A 19207-nucleotide genomic window follows, 5' to 3' on the forward strand; every position below is an offset into this window, starting at 1 on the left:
TCTCTAATATCCTAGGACCAACATGGCGACAACAACATTGCATAGGACCTTGGGCAAGCCCTTTAGTATCTTTGTGACTTGGTTTCCCCTTCTGTAAAACATGGATAATAATACCTACCTCACAAGGGTGATGGGAGGCTTAAATAATTTCTCTAAAGCTCTTTAGATCTCTGTGAGGAGGGGGCTTGAGAGATGCAAATTATTATTATTATTATTATTATTAAATAGCCCTGGGTGTGGGTAAGGCAAAAGGCAGCAGATTGATTCTCCTGGTGCATAGTCTGTTCTAGATGTTGCTGTCTGGGGAGCATTTGAAAAGAGAAGAAGGAAGTTAACCAGTAAGTTCATCTCCTCTAATAAGGTGACTGATCTAAGCTTTGGTTCTGGTGACCAAAGACTGAACAAAAAAAGGAAGAGCATTTTGACCCAGCACTTTTGTGATTCCTCTGATGGTGTCATTAAATACATATGTGCAAAAGGTTGGCAACGGCTCAGTTCCCATGGTGAAGCCTTAGGAGAGCTCTTTAAGATTACGGCTTGTGCTCTGCCTCCCTTGGTGGCATCTCAGCTGAGAGTATTACAGAACAGAAGAGGTCTCTTTGTGCTTTGGGGGTTTTCTGGGGTGTGGGTTTGGTGGTTGTCATTAGAGTGCACTGAGATCAAGGAACTCCTCTGGGAACCCATGGCTCTGAATCCTGAGATCTGTAGGAAATTTAGAGATTTGGGATTAAAGATTTTGTGGAAGTTTTCATATGGCAAATTACGTAAATCAATGTGTAACTCAATTAAAAAAATTACTATCCTATGTCCTTAATTTAGGACAATTATGGCCCATCTTTTGGGTCCATGCAGGAGAATATGACCATTTATTCCCATATGTTGGCTGCACATATTGTGCGTAGCTTCATGGTGGGGAGAGCTAGTTCCATAGAGCTTCTACATCCCTGCCCCAATGCGGGGGTGGGGCGGGGTGGGGAAGAGGAAGGGGTGGAGCCGTCTTGGCTCCCCGCCAATGCAGTCAGCTCTGCTACAGTCAGCTCTGCTACACTGACATGCTTGGGGACTATACAGTGCCAGGTATAGGCCTGGCACATGGCTGGAGCCGGGGAAAACTGGGAGGGAGACTGTGAATCATTGAGTCACAATCTGCTTCCTAGGACAGTGCAACAACATGCTGCTCCTTGTCTGGGGACCGTGACAAAGCCACCATTTAGCTTTTAATTAAAAACTGCACTCTACTGAATTTCTTGATGTGTAAATAAGAAGTTTAAAAAAACCCCCAAACTACACATAGGCTTGTTTTGATAGAAATACTTTGCATTTCGATAGCACCTGCCAAGGGCTCTACATACAGCAATGAATTTCATCCTACCAGATGCCTGGGGTTTAGGTAAGCACGATCCTTACTTTACAGCTGGGAAACCGGTACACATGAGACCTGATCCAAAGCCAGTTAAGGTCAGTGGACAGTCTCCCAAAGGCTCATCTCAAAGGCTCAGAAAGATTAAGGCCAACTTTTACATTATTAGTTATGGGTGCCACAATTTTGGGTACCCAGTTCATAACCTAGAGTTTTAGGTGGCCCACTCAATCACTATTGAATGATTAAATGGCTTGCCCCTGCCATACATACAGTCAGTGGATGAGCCAGCAGGTCACCTGACTCCCAGTTTTTGGACTTAACCCCACCCACCCATCCTTCTTTTTAGGTAATTTACATTCTGTCTTTTAAACTGTGCTTCTATTATCTCTTGCAGCCAGAATGCTACAGGTAGACTGACATCTGGCCCTCTCTTCAAACACCTTGTCTTCTCATGCTCATATCTTTGTGAAAAGAATTTCCTCTCGGACACAGACTCTATTCAGTCTCAGCTCTTTTTACAACTGAATTTTAGATTTTTTTTTTTTTTAAATTTGAAGTGAATCTTTTTAGCGATTTTTGAACAGTGGGCAAGTGGACGCAAAATACACTCTTGAAGGGTTTTTTTGCTTATCAATAACTGAAAAATAACCGAACAACAAACCTCCAAACGTGGCATGAGGCCAAGCCTTCATGGAGAAGAGCCTGTTTGCTTAACGGCAGATTGTGCTTTGGACTCAGTCTCTTCTAGAGCTGGTGAGTCTGCATGCTGTGCCCTTACTGTAAATGGTGCAGCCTTCCCCCACAGGTGCAGCCAGATGGAGGGGTAGGATAGGGGGTTAGTATGGCCACATCTTTCATGCCCCCTGTAGGGCACTAGGAGGGACAGTGCACTAGCACAGGATCTGCTATTATGTCTGCCAGCCTAATGGAAAAGTCATATACAATTTAGTAGAAAAATCTATCGTATCTATAGACACTTTGACCCTTCCTATAGAATTTATTATTTAGACATTTATTATTTTTTCAAGTGCCCGGAAGTATGCTAGTAACAACACAGTCCCTGCCCAGAAAAGCATAGTCTTGGTTGCACATGCCACTACTAATAAGGGACAGATGCACACAAGGCCCAGAGAAAGGGGAGGGGAAGGAAAGGACAAGGGGGACAGCAAGATCACATGATCACTTGGTAAAGCATGTACATATTTAGATGGTCCTGTTCATTCCTTCTACTTATTGTTGACTGTGTAGCATTCATCAGTCTTAGGAGGGATTGCATGTGGCTAGGAGAGCTCGCATGGCAAACAGGTTTGGGGAAGAAGTTCCAAGAAGAAGGGGCAGGGTAGATGAGGCCTATGGACAAAAGAGGTGACGGGGTACTGAGGCTAGTATCTTTGGCAGAACGAAGAGAGTGGGGGAAGATCCGAAAAGAGACCAGGTCTGAATTATAGGCAGGGGTTGCACAGATAATGTCTCATGGAACTCTGAAGTTTTCATGGCCCCAGATAGTTTTGATCCACCCCTGAAAAGTGATTACTGGTGTGAGTTTAACTAGCCCAATCTGAGTGCTACTTGGCTGGGATTTGCACAATATGCAGAGACTTGGGTGTTCCCAGCAGCAAGGCCACTTTTTAAACATCTGTACACTTCAGTCACTGTTTCGAGCTCATATATTAGACAATGAGAGAGGGTTAACTGGTCACAGAAGAGAATTGAGTAATCCGGCCTAATGTGTTGGTGGCCTTTTAACTCCCCTCTCCTTCCTCCATTAGTGTAATAGCCAAGGAATCATTATCTTAAACTGCTTCAGAGCCAAAAGATTGTCAGGATTAATGTTTTCAACATCTGGATTATTTTAATTTTTTTTTAAGTGTTTGTATGGGACTGAAGTGGGGTTATTTTAGGGCGTGGAAAAGGGAAATGTAGGATATTGGTACAAGCTGTTTTTAATAATAACTTCAATTTAAAATATTACTTTATAGGTTTTTTTTGCATATATGAGCATAACACTGGAAAATACAATTTCCATAGGAAAACTTGTTTTTGTATATTTCAGTTGGCTCAACTATGATCTTTAACATATTCTCCTGAGTTACACAAGTGCAAATCTGATGAACTTTTCAACAGAGATACTCTAGATTTATTTGAGGTAACACAGCAGAATTCTGCCCTTTGGAGTTTGATCTTTTTTTAAGTTGTACAGTTTTCATTTAATTGAACCAATAAACTGTCCACTAGCCAGTTATCTTTCTTATTTAGCTCTCTTTATTTATTTTTTATTTTCAATTAACTGATAATTAAACTTATGTGTGCTAAATCTTAATGTCTCTAAGGATGATGTCCTGGAAATAGGCCTTGCTGTAAATCAGGCACTGTCTGTTGCATAACATACAACTGGGCTGTGTCTGCTGAGAACAGTGTTGCACTCCTCTTGACTTGTTTGATTTCATGCTCTATAATGGCACAAGATTCACAACAAGGTATGAGGGCTTGTCTAAGCACAACAATTGCACCGGATTAACAAAAGGTATGATGTTAAACCAATGCAGCTTTGTAATGTGAACACTCATGTTGGTTTAAATCCGGCTTACCCTGGTTTAGCTCACAGCTATAATTTATATAATACTTTTAGTTAGTCAATTCATAGAATACTTTAGTTAGTTAAACCAGTGCAAATGTGTGTGTAGATCAGGCTTTAGACTACATTATGTCTTTCCCCCCACAACTTGATGAGTAAAACACACAACGTTTCATACTTGTTCATATATTTTTTTGTTTTCGCTACGCTGAGTGATTACCAAGAGCAAAGACTTGGTTATGTACTCACTAGGCTTTGAAGCCAATGCTGCAGTTGTTCCATGCACTGGAACAGTGCAAGTTGTGTATGTGATGTGACAGCAGAATCAGGCTCTTTGTACCATATTCTTCTATATCCATGGTGCTGTCCTCATAAAGCCCTTTGTAGCTGTTGAGGCACTGGTATATATTGACTAAAAATAGGTAGTTCCATTTGGAGAAAATCAACCCTATTATAAAATCTTTAGTGAAGTTCATTAAACTTTAGTTTAAACTTTAGGGCACCTAAATTCTCTGCAGACATTCTGACAACATTTCCATCCCACCTGGAAACAGGTACCAAATGTCTTAGAAGAGAGACAGTTGGCACAAATTTTTGAGCCCAGATTTTGAGTGTGGATTATTTCAGGGAACACCAGATAAGCTTCTGAACCTTTGGATGCTTTTGTAAACCAAATCTCTGAAGCTTTTCAGGCACAGCCATTGCTGACCATTACTAGTGATGAGCAAACATCAAGTGCCTGTCTACACCGTACATTTGTCTACACCAGTGGAGTGTAAATTCTAGTGTATATTAACATGTCACACACTAAGTAGCCCATGTGGAATCTGCTGGTGCACACTAAAAGTTCCCAAGTGCATGTTAATATGATATTGTTTGAAACAGGACTACATTACCGTGCACTAGGGAATTTTAGTGCAGGCCAGCAGGGTTTACATGAGCTAGTTAGTGTGCGACATGCTAGTGCGCACTAGAATTTACACCCCTCTGGTGCAGACAAATGCACCTTGTAGACGTGCCCTTAATTTGGGTTTGGTTCAAATAATCAATCCAGACCTTGGATACCTATCTGAAGCTTATTGAACATATCTGAACTTTCCGAGTCTGCAAAACTGGGCTAGCACTGTCACCATATCAGGTTCTCTGATGAGATTTCTGGCACTTTGGCTTCCAGCTGGAAATCCCAAGTGAATCTCTTTGAATCTCCCAAACTCCCATGGTTATTTTGGCACTTACAGTTCCACACATCATGACTGTGATAATAAAACAAATGTATCTGATACCTTTCCTGGACCCCAAATCAGGGTTTTTTTAAAAACATATTTAATTCTAGAAATAAGAGGAGGAGTTCTTGTTTACATAAGTGGTGGGCAAGCCAGCTTTTATCCCCATATGGCAAAACTTCAGGTTAGTGTAACAGGTAGTTTCACAGGAGGCCTGAGGTCTGCATTCAAAAATGTGTGCATGATTGCAGTTCACGTGATTGTCCTTGAAAACGGCTATTTAAACAGGCACCTGCCCAGTTTTTGCATACATATTTTTTCTCACTTACAGCACACACAAATGTAGGCATTCTTTTAAAATTAATCCCAAAGGCTTAATTGTACCCTTGCATGTACCTTTGTAAATCCTGATTTCAGCAGGATTGCCTTAGTGTTAACTGAGGCCAAAAATTGGCCCAAAATAAATAAATAACCAAGAAGAAACTTAGCTCAAGTCAAAAATAGTTATGGAGCGATTGATTCCATTCATAGCTTTCCTGAATGAAACAGGTGCTATCAGGACTTTCTCTGGAGATTTTTCTCTTGCTTCTTTTACCTTTCCTATTTGTCTGTCTCTCTGCAGAGGTTGTGGAACAGCTGGAACTCATGTGGAGATGAGGCTGAGAGCGCTTTGGCTGAAGCCCTGTTGCTGCTGACTTAGATGCAGACTGCTTGCCTGGCTTGAAATTCACCTCTTTGCCCAGGACCAGCACAAGATTTGTGGACCACTTAGGTACCTGGGGCTTCAATTGGATTTGCATACTGCACGCATCTTATGCTGATCCTTGAATTACACCAAGGAGAGAAAATTATAAATCCCAGAGGAAATCACGGCTCTGGGGGGTATATTCTCCATCAGCGGAACACAACTTGAGAAGTTAGTAGTTTTTGTTACTAGCTTACCCAAGGCTTTGTGCAGGGTTTGATACACAAATTCAACTGAGTTTAATGGGAGCTGGGAGCTAAAATTCCTGCAACTCTAAAAATATTAGGGTATGTGTGGCTTTTTTTTGCACAACAGAAGCTGTTTCTGGAAGCTTGTGTTTATTACTGTCTCTGAGAAGTACAGATCAGGAGCGCTGAGCTGTTCACCAGGCTGAAATTCTGCACAGAATTTTTCTAATTGCCTTTTACTTGGGGCAAGAGCAAAGCCAAAAACCAGTGAAAATATTTGTATTCTGGATTCAGTTGCTAAATCCAAGTGGGAAATCATTCAGGGGAAAAAAAGATGTAATGAGCTCAGAACAAATGTAATACGCTTAAGTGCTTAATTTTTTTCTCTTGAAAACATCTCCTTTGGCTCTAATTAAACTCTCCCTAGCCTCCTGGGCTTTGGAGGACTTTTGAACAACAACAGAAGAAAGATCTTCCTTGCTAGATTTATGTAAAATTTCTTGCAGTTCTATGTGCAAAAGCTTCAAGAAATATTATGGCATGTGACAGTCTAGCCTGTGGTTCTTACTTTCTGTGAAAATACTGCCAATGTTAATATTTAGTATTCTACATTTTTTTTCCTGCTCAATATAATTCACTTGTTCCTGAGCTACAACCTCCCAGTTCTGATGTGGAAGGGATTTGCTCAAATATATCTTACTCGTGTTTATTGGGAATCATTAAATTGACCAAGGATGGATGATGTGTGAGATTGGGGATATTATTTTTATTACAATATCACCTAAGAGGCCCCAGTTGAAATTAGGCCCCCCGTTGTGATAGGCACTATACGAGTTTAAATTGAGAGAGAGTCTCTGCCTTAAAGAGATTACCATCTAAATAGACAAACAGGCAAAGAATAGGAGAAAAACAATCCTAATTTTACTGATTGGGAAGTGAGGCACAGAGAGATTAAGTGACTTGCCCAAAATCACAAAGGAAGCCTGTGACAGGTCTGGAATTGCACACACATCTTCTAAATCCTAATCCAGTGTTTTAACCACAAGGCAAGACTACCTTAGATTCCAGCTCTACAGTCTGTACCTGTTGGACACTGGGAGACACCCGTGTTAGAATAAACTAGTTTGTTTATTCTATGAGGTAAGTAGAAGTGAGCTTTTGGGAAGACAAAATTTGCTTCCCATGAAAGCACAGAGCCCTCCTCTGTCAGAAAGCCATTTGCCAGGAGTATATGAGAACACAATACTGATGCTGGGTCTCTCATGTAGCTCTTGTACATGGTAAGTTGCAGGTCAGGCCCTTGAATCACATGTGGACTGACTACAGAGTTTCCTTCCTGGGGATACACCAGAGATGTGTTCGCTATAAGATCCTTCAATGCAGTGACAGGTTTCAGAGTAGCAGCCGTATTAGTCTGTATCCGCAAAAAGAACAGGAGGACTTGTGGCACCTTAGCGACTAGCAAATTTATTAGAGCATAAGCTTTCGTGGGCTACAGCCCACTTCATCGGATGCATAGAACTTACTTATAGTAAGATATCACTACAAAAGTTTTTTTCTCCTGCTGATAATAGCTCATCTTAACTAATTAGCCTCTCACAGTTTGTATGGTAACTTCCAACTTATCTGTATGTATGCGTTTTTTATATATATATATATATATATATATATATATATATATTACTAAACGTTCCATTCTATGCATCCGATGAAGTGGGCTGTAGCCCACGAAAACTTATGCTCTAATAAATTTGTTAGTCTCTGAGGTGCCACAAGTACCCCTGTTCTTTTTTCAATGCAGTGCTTATTCTAGCTATTACTAGCTCAGATAAGGTATGTTACACATGACACCACCTAATGGCTGAATGGTAGAATACAGTTTAACATCCCATTACAGGGTCAGATACAATACTCTTTATACAAAGTTTTCATACTCTCTAAGCCTATGTCTATACTTAAAATGCTACAGCAGCACAATGGTAGCACTACAGCTGTAGCAGTTTTCCTGTCACTGTATTTAATCCACCTCCCCGCGAGGCAATAGCTTGGCAACAGAAGAATTCGTCTGTCAACCTAGCACTGAATGCATTGGGAGTTAGGTCTGCATAGCTACCTCTCTCTGGGCTGCTGGGAGGGCCTCAAAGAGAAGAGATTTGCACTCCAATCTGAGGGCTGACTTGAAAATAGATTAGTGACTTAAGTAGCCACTCTAGGGCAACACAATTGCAATCAACACTGGGGCTTGATCCAAGGCCTAGTGAAGCCAGTGCAATTCAATGGGATTTGGATCAGGCCCTGAGTGACCTGAGGGTAAGTGCCCTTTCTCTCAGATAGGGTTGCCAGGTGTCCGGTTTTCGACCGGACCGGCCGGTTGAAAAGGGACCCTGGTGGCTCCGGTCAGCACTGCTGACCAGACCGTTAAAAGTACCTCAGCAGGGCTAAGGCAGGCTCCTTGCCTGCCGTGGCTCCGCGCCGCTCCTGGAAGCAGCGGCATGTCCCCCCTCCTTCACCCCAAAGCCCTCATCCTTGGCCCCACCCCAGAGCCCTCATCCCTGGCCCCACCCTGGAGCCTGCACCCCCAGCCGGAGCCCTCACTCCCTTCCACACCCCAATCCCATGATCCAGTCTGGTGAAAATGAGCAAGTGAGTGAGGGTGGGGAGAGCAAGCGACAGCGGGAGGGGGGATGGAGTGAGCAGCGGCGGGGCTTTGGAGAAGGGGAGGGGCCTCAGAGAGGGGGCAGGGCAAGGGTGTTCGGTTTTGTGCAAGTAGAAAGTTGGCAACCCTACTCTCAGAGTATGGATAAAATACACAATCCTGTGTAAAGGAGGAGAAATAACCGTGCGATGTGGTGATTTGATTTACTAAAATCTCACTCTGGCTTGCATGGTGCTCAAACAGTGTGGAAGCAGAACAGAGTTTCTTAGATCTTGCACTATATAATTCTCTAAATAGTTCATTCTGATGTCCTCACATAAGCAGACTAGGTACTAATTCCACTCATACATATGCATTTTTCTTGTCTCTGTTGCAGGGAAAGAGAGTGGCTATTTTTCCTTACAAAGTAGCTTTCATTTACAGAAGCAGCGAGAAAGGAAAAACAGAACTTTAATTCAGTTAAAATCATTGCTGCTTAATTACTCAGATGTAAATTAATTTTGTAATTGGGACAATCATTTCATTACCTGGATTTGGTTTTCCAGTGTGATATTGTGTTGAGTTGAAAAATCTGCAATAAGAAACATTAAGCATCACTAAAACCTAATGTTCACATTTTGTAGGCTGAGATTATGTAGCAACACAGCCTATGAAGTTGTGTACTACCATAAGCAATCTGCAAAATAGATAGGGCCAGATCCTCAGCTGGTGTAACTAGACATAGCTTCATTGACTTCAATTGTGCTATGCCAGTTTCACCAGTAGAGGATTTGGCCCTAAGGCACTTTCCAACCCAAAGTCATTCACACAGTAGTCACTTAACATTTTGCTGACTTCATGTTCTGCGGCTCTGGGCGACTGCCTTGCCATCCTGTAATACAAAGCTTGCTCTGCTAGTTGCTCATCCTTTATGAACCATTTGGAGAAGACAGGTTTCAGAGTAGCAGCCGTGTTAGTCTGTATCCGCAAAAAGAAAAGGAGTACTTGTGGCACCTTAGAGACTAACAAATGTATTTGAGCATAAGCTTTCGTGAGCTACAGCTCACTTCGTCGGATTTTGTTTTGTTTTGTTTTTCCACTGCATGCATCCGACGAAGTGAGCTGTAGCTCACGAAAACTTATGCTCAAATACATTTGTTAGTCTCTAAGGTGCCACAAGTACTCCTTTTCTTTTTTTGGAGAAGACAGCAACTCACTTACATCAATGGACAAGTTTACATGTTGCCTGGAGACATTTGCTTTTCACACGCTCGGGCAAGTTTAGCAAAACACTGATTACCCATTAATAATATCCCAGTGGAACTGAGCAGGCCTTCTTAGTCTTACTTGCAATTCCAAAGAATTAATTTCAGGAAGGAACTGTGGTGGGGTTTTTTGTTTTTGTATTTTTAAGGTTTTGCTATATATTTTAAAAGTCCAAGCAAACAGAAACAGTCAAACAAGCAGAGCTAGAAAATCAAAGTAACCTAACCTCCAGGCTAGTTCTACATCCCCATAAAGATGATCAGGCACAGCGCTAACATCAGTTCAGTGTTACAGTGAAACTTAATTCCTGTTACATTAAACATCTCCCCATGCTCTGTCTTGGTCCAGTGCGCTGCACAGGGTATAATTCTGTAAGGTGTGGTACACACTCGACTCCCATCCACTTCAGTGGGAGCTGTGCATGCTCACTACCGGGCAGAGGTTCTCTTTGTAGGATGGTTACTAATTTTACAGTTAACATTGTTCAAAATGCAGCATAAACAGAAAAGTAAATAGAGACTTACTCTTGGATTATCGGTATAAGTTGTGTGCCAAGATCCTCACAATAAAACCATCTTTCAAACAGGACGTTGGTTGATTCTCCAACATAATATCTGACAAAGTAACAACATTAGTAAATCATTCCTTTGCATAATGGTTATTTTTTTTTAAAAAATAGCATCTTTAGAGTTAATGCAATGAGCTACATTTTATTAATAAGTATAGTGCATTAGAGGGACAGTGTTTTCTAGTGGCTAGCATGGAGAGTCAGGACTCTTTGGTCCTATTTTCAGCTCTAACACAGTCTTGTGGAGCAACCTTGGATAAGTCACCGAGAGTGTGCTCCACAAAGGGACTTAGGTGTTGCAGCACTGAGTGTCATGGTGGCTAACTTCTAAGCACCTAAAAAAAAAAAAAAAAACCAACCACAGGAACAACACTGGGATCCACAAAGCAGTTACCTGTCTGGCTTCCCTATACAGTGAACGGTGAGAGATTGGCACCTGAGAAAGCAATCCACAAAAAGCCAATATGCTAGATGGGAAGCTGTCTAAGCTAGCCACTGGGAGATGCTGAGGAGATGGGAGTGTGTTAAGCCCTGCCCCTCTCACAGAGATAGGCACCTCCCGGTAGCCTGGATTTAAGTGTCTATCTGTGCCTAGTGATCCATGAATGGGAAACTGTCCTGGAGTCAGGCTGCTTAGGTTCTTTGGGTGTTTCTTGTGGGAATGAGTGAGGCTGCCATATTTGAAGGCCCCTGTTTGAAGAGAATTAAGTTAACGCAAACTAGGAACCTTTCAGTTCACACCCACAGCAACCACATGGGGGAGTTACAGAGCACCACTTTGGTGTACGCTGCTATTCACACCCCTGTAGTCCGAGCTGTGAGACAGAGTAGACAAACCCTTTATTGATAGTGCTGCGCCTAATAATCTTAACAGGGATTTAGATATAGCCTGGGGGGTTGGCCACTTTGAATTTCGAGCTTTGCTTGAATGTTTTTCTTTGCCTGGACACTTTTAATTTATATAAAAATAATATATAATATGTGAAAAATTCAGTGTTACGATTAAACTTAATTCCAGTGCAGCCTCAAAAGTGGGATATGGTGCCTGGGAATATCAGAATAGTGAAAGTGAGATCCATGTTAGATGCATCAAATACTGGACTGTAAGTTCCTACTCTTGATTTCTGTCATTGGTTGGCAGCAACAATGACCACTTTCTTATCATTAAGGTTTTGCTGATTACCCATACAGGCACTAAACATGCAATCTGCATTATTTGTTAGAGTAGCTATTTACTGAAAAGTGTACTTGAATACAATTTAGTTTGCCAATTGCAAACAAGACGTTGTTTTTTAATTCCTTTAATTTCTCCACAGGTTATGAAAGCAAGAATATATCGGTCCATGAATCAACAACTCTACATGAGCTTCTTAGAAACCATATGCCCCCTCTGGCCCAACTTGATTATCATACACATTGTAAGGAGAGTGATCACTTTAGATAAGCTATTACCAGCAGGAGAGTAGGGTGGGGGGAGGTATTTTTTCATGCTTTGTGTGTATAAAAAGATCTTCTACACTTTCCACAGTATGCATCCGATGAAGTGAGCTGTAGCTCACGAAAGCTTATGCTCAAATAAATTGGTTAGTCTCTAAGGTGCCACAAGTACTCCTTTTCTTTTTGCGAATACAGACTAACACGGCTGTTACTCTGAAACCTCTCTAACATTTACAGACTACATCTGGGAAGCAGCCGTTTTAACCAGGAAAGGTGATTCTATTTAATGTTGGTGAACAACTTCAGTTTTAAACTACAAATATACAAGGTTTCCTCAAGTATTAGTCTATTGTATTTCCAGTTCAATGTATCTTTGGTTTCTGGAAATAAACCAAGTGACATTTTTTATAAATGCAGATGCCTCTGAGCTGTTTTGAAAGGAAGATACAGTGCTGTAGCTGAACAGTGTTTCAAGTATATTGGGTGTGCCTGGAACTCAGAATCTATTCAGGTGACTTTCTGAAAGATGCTATTCTCAGTTCTTTTTTCATTCTCTAGACTTCCCAGTTGAACAAATTTATTCCTCTAGCTCAGCATATCTACTATAGGGAGTTCTTTTGGCTACTGTGACATGCCCCAATAGAAAGATCACAGCTGTTCAATGTCATGTTTTCCTGAATGTAGCTAATGAAAAAACTGGTAACTCTGTTACTGCTATTGTTTAAGCCTTCTGTAAATCACATGAATAGCCAAAAACTCAGCTTGGTCAGTCTTCAGGGGCGGCAGGTTTGTGTAATTTTTGGTGGTGCCCAAGTCGTAGTGTCCCCCCCCTCCCCCCAACACACACCTGCCTAAGGCTCTGGGAGGGAGTTTGGGTGCAGGCTCTGGGCTGGGGCAGGAGGTTGGGGTGTGTGTGGGGGGTGAGGGGTACAGTGCTTACCTCGGGCAGCTCTTGTAAGTGACCCGCACCCCCCTCTGGCAGCGGCTCCTAGGTTGCGGGGCTGGGGGGCTCCCTGCGCCGCTGTCCACAGGCACCGCCCCCGCAGCTCCCATTGGCCGCAGTTCCAATGGCAGAATCTGTGCTAGGGGCAGGGGCAGCACGCAGAGACACCCCCCCACAAGGGCTGCAGGGACATGCTGGCGGCTTCCTAGAGTGGTGCGCCGTGCGGAGTGAGGGCGGGCAGGAAGCTGCTTTAGCACCACTGCGCTGCCGGTGGTGGCGGCGCGGGCCCCCGAGCCCTTGTAAATCACCCCGGGGGCCAGGAGATGCTCCAGGGGAGGCATACAGGGGCGGCAGGTGGGGCCAGGGAAGAGACCCAGCCCCGAACATTGGTGGAGCCGGGCCCCGTGCTCTGAATATTCTTGGAGCACAGCACCATGGGCCCATACAACTCACCACCCGTCAGTCTTATACAGACAGTAACAGCAATCCCCTCCTAAATTGGCCCAAGTCACTGCTGTGACTTGTATTGTTAAACACTTAACAAATTCAGCAGAGCTAAAGACCAAAGCTTGATCCTGTTCCCAGTGAAGTCAACAGTAAAATTCCTATTGATTTCAATGGGAGCGTGAGCAACACTGAAAAACACAGAGCCATTCTGAGCCACCGTTGATTTAGAGATTTTTGTGTAATAGTTACAGGTGTAGACATACGTTCTGTTCCTGACTCTGCCGCTCAGAAATTGTGTAAATTTGGCCAAGTCTCCGCTATCTCTCTATCTTTTGGTTTTTAAATGAAATTAACAATACAGTGTGCCAATAATCTTGTAAACCTTGCTTGTTTCATGGTTTTAAAGTATTCTGAGATCCTTAGATGAAAGTTAATATGTAAGTACAAACATATGACAGATTTGTATAAAACATTTCAATGAGGAACACATTAGCTAACCCATTTTCTAAATTGTGTGTGTAATAAATACATGAAATTTCCATTTATAATTTACTAGGAAAGAAATAGAATACAATATTGTAGTGAAACAATAACTGATTCTCATATTTGAAGTTTAACAGATTAGCTCTATGTCCAAAGTAGAAAACTACATTTCACCTGAGTCCATCTGTTTCTGTGTTTAGCCTTTTCCTCTCGATCACGAGTCCCACAGTATTTGCATACCTCTGAGGAGAATGTGGTATCCTGGCAGGTAGGAGAAACATCTGCCCAGACAAAGATATTGAAAACAATAAATATAACAGTGTCATGTAGGTTTCTTTTCTTTTTCGCAGGCCTTTGTTCACCCTCCCACTTTTCCTCTATTCCTGTTGATATGATGTTTCTTGGCAACTGAGCGCACGTTGATACCAGCAGCAAAACAGATGCTGTTGCTAGCTTTCTCAGGCTGGTGTCTTGTTAATGACAAGCTTTCATTCAGCAGCGGGCACTGCCTTCTCAGATATTGAGCTGCTCTCTTGCCAGCTGTATCATTCATGGCCGTTAGACAATCAAAATGAAGAACCAACCGGTCACCCTACCTGAGATCTAGAAAGTTACTATACTTTCTGAGCAGTGGTAAGTAAAATTAAAGGAAAGCTTGTTGTTAGCACAACAGGATTCCTAAATTAGTCCTCCATGACTATTTCTCCAACATGACAAGTGCTTGTCATTGACTGACAGGGCATGTGGTTCTCTCCAGACCCAACAGATTAATAGGACGTACTTGATCTGAGAGAAAGAAGACAAACTGTGTGTGGGTCTGTGACTGCAGTTTGGAAATAAACTTGTTTTCCAGCAGCTACCTGCCTAAGTAGGCTAGTACTATGGTTAAACCCGGAGACTTTGTAAATAAATGAACAAGGATTTGCCCCAATGTCCTTGGACAAAATGTTCCCTCCTCCACACTATTTGCAGTGTTGTGTCTGGCTGCCATTTTATATCCCAGTTGTTGCTGCTTTTCACTGAAATTTTACGTGCAATGTATAGTTTGTGTAATGGTTTGGTACCTTTTAGAATGGCATTTATTATATTGAATTCAAAATATTATTAATCATGACCTGATCATTATTTTATGGAATGCAATGGAAGGATGATTTGAAATAATTGTTATGAGAGTCATTTAACACATGCAATAATGACAAGAACAAACCCCAGTTTACCTCCCCTTCTCTGATGTGGATATCTCTGTGGTTTCCATTTTCAATTATCTTCAAGCACATGTCTCCTTCCACTTGGTAAAATAACTGATGTGTAGAAAAAAAGACATTAAGGCATGTGAGTTTACTAACAAGGCTCTATCCTGCAATCCTTTGATCCCTAAGCCCTTAAGGATGTCTTGACAAGGGGGTGGGGCTAACTCAGGGAGAACAGAGGTTTAAAAAGCCAGCTCCTAAGCAACCAGAGGAGGTAGCAATCAGGGGAATTTTGTGAGAGAGTGTAGATAGGGAGCATGAGAGCCAGAAACACCTAACAAATATACTCCAGACTTAGACCAATAGCTCACCCCCCCTCCCCCCGCCCCCAAACAAAGAACAAATAATCCCCACCTTCAAAGAGTACCAATATTGCAGGCCGAATTCCATCAGCAGGGTGGGGGGCTACCCGCTTTATTGCACTGAATGCAGCATGTATGAGTACCTGCTTTGTGGAGGGGAGGGATGTGTGTGCATTTGATGCAAGCAACTCATACCCCTCCGGGTCTCAGTACAGTCTCCGGAGGACGGAGGGAGGCACAGAGATATATAGCTGAGACACAGTAGAGCGGTCCCATTCTGAGTCTTGACCAGCTGTGTGCTGTGGAGGAGGATGAAAGTCTTGGGGAAGGAGACATCAAGCTGGAGAGGAAGGAAACGATCCCATAGTTGGGACCCTCCTTCCGGATGATGTCATGGTATCCTCTTGCACAGACCCCAGTTATTAGGAAGAGACGGTAATAGTAATGAGGGATTGGATTATTAGAAATATAGATAGTTGGGTTTGTGATGAGTAGGAGAACCACGTGGTGAACTGCCTGCCAGGTGCGTAGGTTATGCATCTAGATAGACCAGTGCTCACCAACCTGTCGATCCTGGAGACTCTCCCCGCTGATTGCAATCTCCAGCCACAGCAGCGCAGCAGGGCTGCCTGACTCTAAGGCAGGCTCCCTGCCTGCCGCGGCCCCATGCCACTCCCAGAAGCAGCCAGCATGCCCGCAGTGGCCCCGCCGGGGAAGAGGGGCAAGAGTCTCCACACCCTGCTCCTGCCTGCAAGCACCACCCCCACAGCTTCCAGGAACAGGGGCAGTACCTGCAGAGAGGGGCAGCATGCGGAGCCACGTGCCTCCCCCAGGGGCCACAGAGACATGTTGGCCCCTTCCGGGAGCAGCATGGCCACATGGTGCACTACTGGCTGGCAGGGTGCGGGGATGGCCTGGCTCGTGATGGGGAGGAGGTGCCGATGTGCCTGAGTGGGGCCAAGCCCCGCTGCACTGCTGACTGGGAGCCGACCGAGTTAAGTGCCCCCCTCCCGGAGCCAGCATCCCAAATTCCCTCCTGCCCCAGCCCTGCCCCCCCTCCCAGATCCAGCACCCCATATCCCCTCCTGCACCCCAACCCCCTGCCCCAGCCCTGACCCCCCTCCCAGGGCTTGCACCCCCTCACTCCTTCCTGCACCTCAACCCCCTGTCCCAGGTTCAGCCCAGTGCCTCCTCCCACACTCCAACCCCCTGCCCCAGCCCAGTGAAAGTAAGTGAGGGTGGGCGAGAGCGAGCGATGGGTGGGGGGATGGAGTGAGTGAAGCGGGGCCTCAGGGAAGGGGCGGGGTAGATCCTGGGTTGCCCTTAAATTCAAAAAATGATCTTGGGCATAAAAAAAGGTTGGAGACCACTGAGATAGACTTACATGTAGTGCTGGGGAGGAGCTGGTGGTTGTGGTACATGTAGGTACCAGTGACATAGAGAAAGGTAGGAGAGAAATCCTGGAGGCCAAATTTAGGCTGCTAGGCAAGAGATTAACGTTCAGGACCTCCATGGTAGCATTCTCTGAAATGCTTCCAGTTCCAAGTAAAAGGCCAGTTAGACAGGACAGGCAGAACTGCAGGATCTCAATGCATGGATGAGATAATGGTGTTTGGAGGAGGAATTTTGATTACTAGGAATTGGGAAACTTTTGGGAAAGGAGGAGCCTATATAGGAAGGATGGGCTCCACCTAAATCAAAATGGAACCAGGTTGCTGGCATGTCAAATTAAAATAGTTGTAGGGGGATTTTTAAACTAAGGGTTGTGGGAAAGCTGACAGGTGCAGAGGAGCACGTGGTTTGGACAGAGACATCCTTTGGGGGAAGATTTATTAATGGGGATACTCTATATCCCAGGGAAGGGGAAAGGACAGAATTTGATAAAAGACAGGTAGGTACTCAAAAGAAACAGTCAAACAAAAAAGAATCCCATTCAATTACACCACGTGAAGGCAGATAACCCAATTTTGACAAATTTTATAAGTGCTAAAATGGGTGAACTTGAGTGCCTGGTATTAGATGAGGATATTGATATAATTGGCATTACAGAAATGTGGTGAAACCGTGACAGTGAAAGGGACATGGTTATACCAGGGTACAAAATATATAGCAATGACAGAGTAGGTTGTGCTGGTGGGAGGAGTGGCACTATATGTGAAAGAAAGGGCACAGAGTCAAATATAGTAAACATTTTAAATGAATCAAACTATACCATAGAATCTGCATGGCTAGAAATTCCATGCTTGAATAAGAGTATAGCAGTATGAATGTACTACCGATCACCTGACCACAATGGTGATGGTGATTGTGAAATGTTCAGAGAGATTAGAGAGGCTACAAAAACAGAAAACCCAATAATAAAGGGGGATTTCAACTATCCCCATATTGACTGGGGAGATGTCATCTCAGAGATTAAATTTCTAGACACTATTAATGACTGCTTCTTGGAGCAGCTAGTCAGGGAACCCACTACGGGAGAGGCAGTTCTTGATTTAGTTCTAGGTGGAGCACAGAATCTGGTCTAAGAGGTGAGTATAGCTGAACTGCTCAGTAATAGTGACTATAATGTAATTAAATTGAACATCCTTGTAAGAGAAAAAATGGCAAAGAAACCCACCACAGTAGCATTTAACTTCAAAAAGGGCAACTACACAAAAATTAGGATGATAGTTAAATGGAAATTAAAAGAAAGAGTCACAAGAGTGAAATGCCTGCAAGCTGCATGGAAAGTATTTTAAAACACCATAATAGAGGCTCAAACTAACCATAACCCAAATAAATAAAAAAACAGTAAGAGGATCAAAAAAAAATGCCACCATGGCTAAACAACAGAGTAAAAGAGGTGGTTAGAGGCAAAAGGACATTCTTTAAAAATTGGAAGTCAAATCCTACTGAGGAAAATAGAAAAGAGCATAAACTCTGGCAAGAAAATTGAAAAGTATAATGAGGTGGGCCAAAAAAAGAATTGAAGAGCAACTAGCAAAATACACAATAACAAACAGCAATTTTTTAAGTACATCAGAAGTAAGAAGCCTGCCAAACAATCAGTGGGGCCACTGGATAATCAAGGTGCCAAAGGAGCACTCAAGGAATACAAGGCCATTGCGGAAAAGCTAAATGAATTCTTTGCATCGGTCTTCACTGCAGAGGATGTGAGGGAAATTCCCACACCTGAGCCATTCTTTTTAGGTGACAAATCTGGGGAACTGTCCCAGACTGAGGTGTCACTAAAGGAGGTTTTGGAACAAACTGATAAAATTAAACAGTAACTTTACTTCTCTCACTGAGCCCACCCCCTGACTTAACCAACAGTCCCTCCCCGCCACTGTAACTGCTTCCATATGGCTTACATTTGCCCTCAGACTCACAAACCAGATAGGTATCTAAATGGATACAATTGCTGGTGTTGTTAATTTTACTGATAATACCTGCCCTGCCCTGGCCAGAGCTATGGGGAGAAAGGGCCAAGCTCTTAGCCCCCCCACCCCAACCCCAGCTGAGGCCACAGAGGGGCTGAGAGCAGTGAGCGGAGGCATGGCCTTGACCAGAAGAGGCAGGGCAGGGGGCTAGCCTCCCCAGGGGGAAACTTCTGAATTGTTCACCTAGCCATGGTCTGAATCCCTTTATTGTCCTTGTATTCCATTTAACCTCCCCCCCCCCGTCATTTTTCTTTGGTCTGGTGTCAGTGAGTGATTGTCTGAAATGCCACGATTGCCTTCACTCACAAGGCCGATGGCTCATTCTACAGCGTAAAGTGACTCGAGGGGAAGATTGCTCTATAA

At 43.4% G+C, this 19207-nt stretch overlaps 1 protein-coding gene across 2 annotated transcripts in view; it reads right to left on the reverse strand.

Moving 5' to 3' along the window:
- The window catches only part of HAAO (3-hydroxyanthranilate 3,4-dioxygenase), a 52191-nt gene that overhangs the window by 17115 nt on the left and 15869 nt on the right, over positions 1 to 19207 (reverse strand). Inside the window, exons 3-6 of one of the 2 annotated variants that reach the window (XM_074949350.1) lie at positions 15091 to 15174; positions 14114 to 14154; positions 10520 to 10609; positions 9278 to 9321 (exon numbers count right to left, since the gene is read on the reverse strand). In XM_074949350.1, coding sequence (XP_074805451.1) covers positions 9278 to 9321; positions 10520 to 10609; positions 14114 to 14154; positions 15091 to 15174 — 259 coding nt within the window. Of the gene's footprint in view, positions 1 to 9277; positions 9322 to 10519; positions 10610 to 14047; positions 14155 to 15090; positions 15175 to 19207 lie in introns of both variants that reach the window. The other variant, XM_074949349.1, reaches the window with a different exon arrangement.

The sequence above is a fragment of the Natator depressus genome, chromosome 3 (genome assembly GCF_965152275.1).
Source record: "Natator depressus isolate rNatDep1 chromosome 3, rNatDep2.hap1, whole genome shotgun sequence".
NCBI lineage: Eukaryota > Metazoa > Chordata > Testudines > Cheloniidae > Natator > Natator depressus.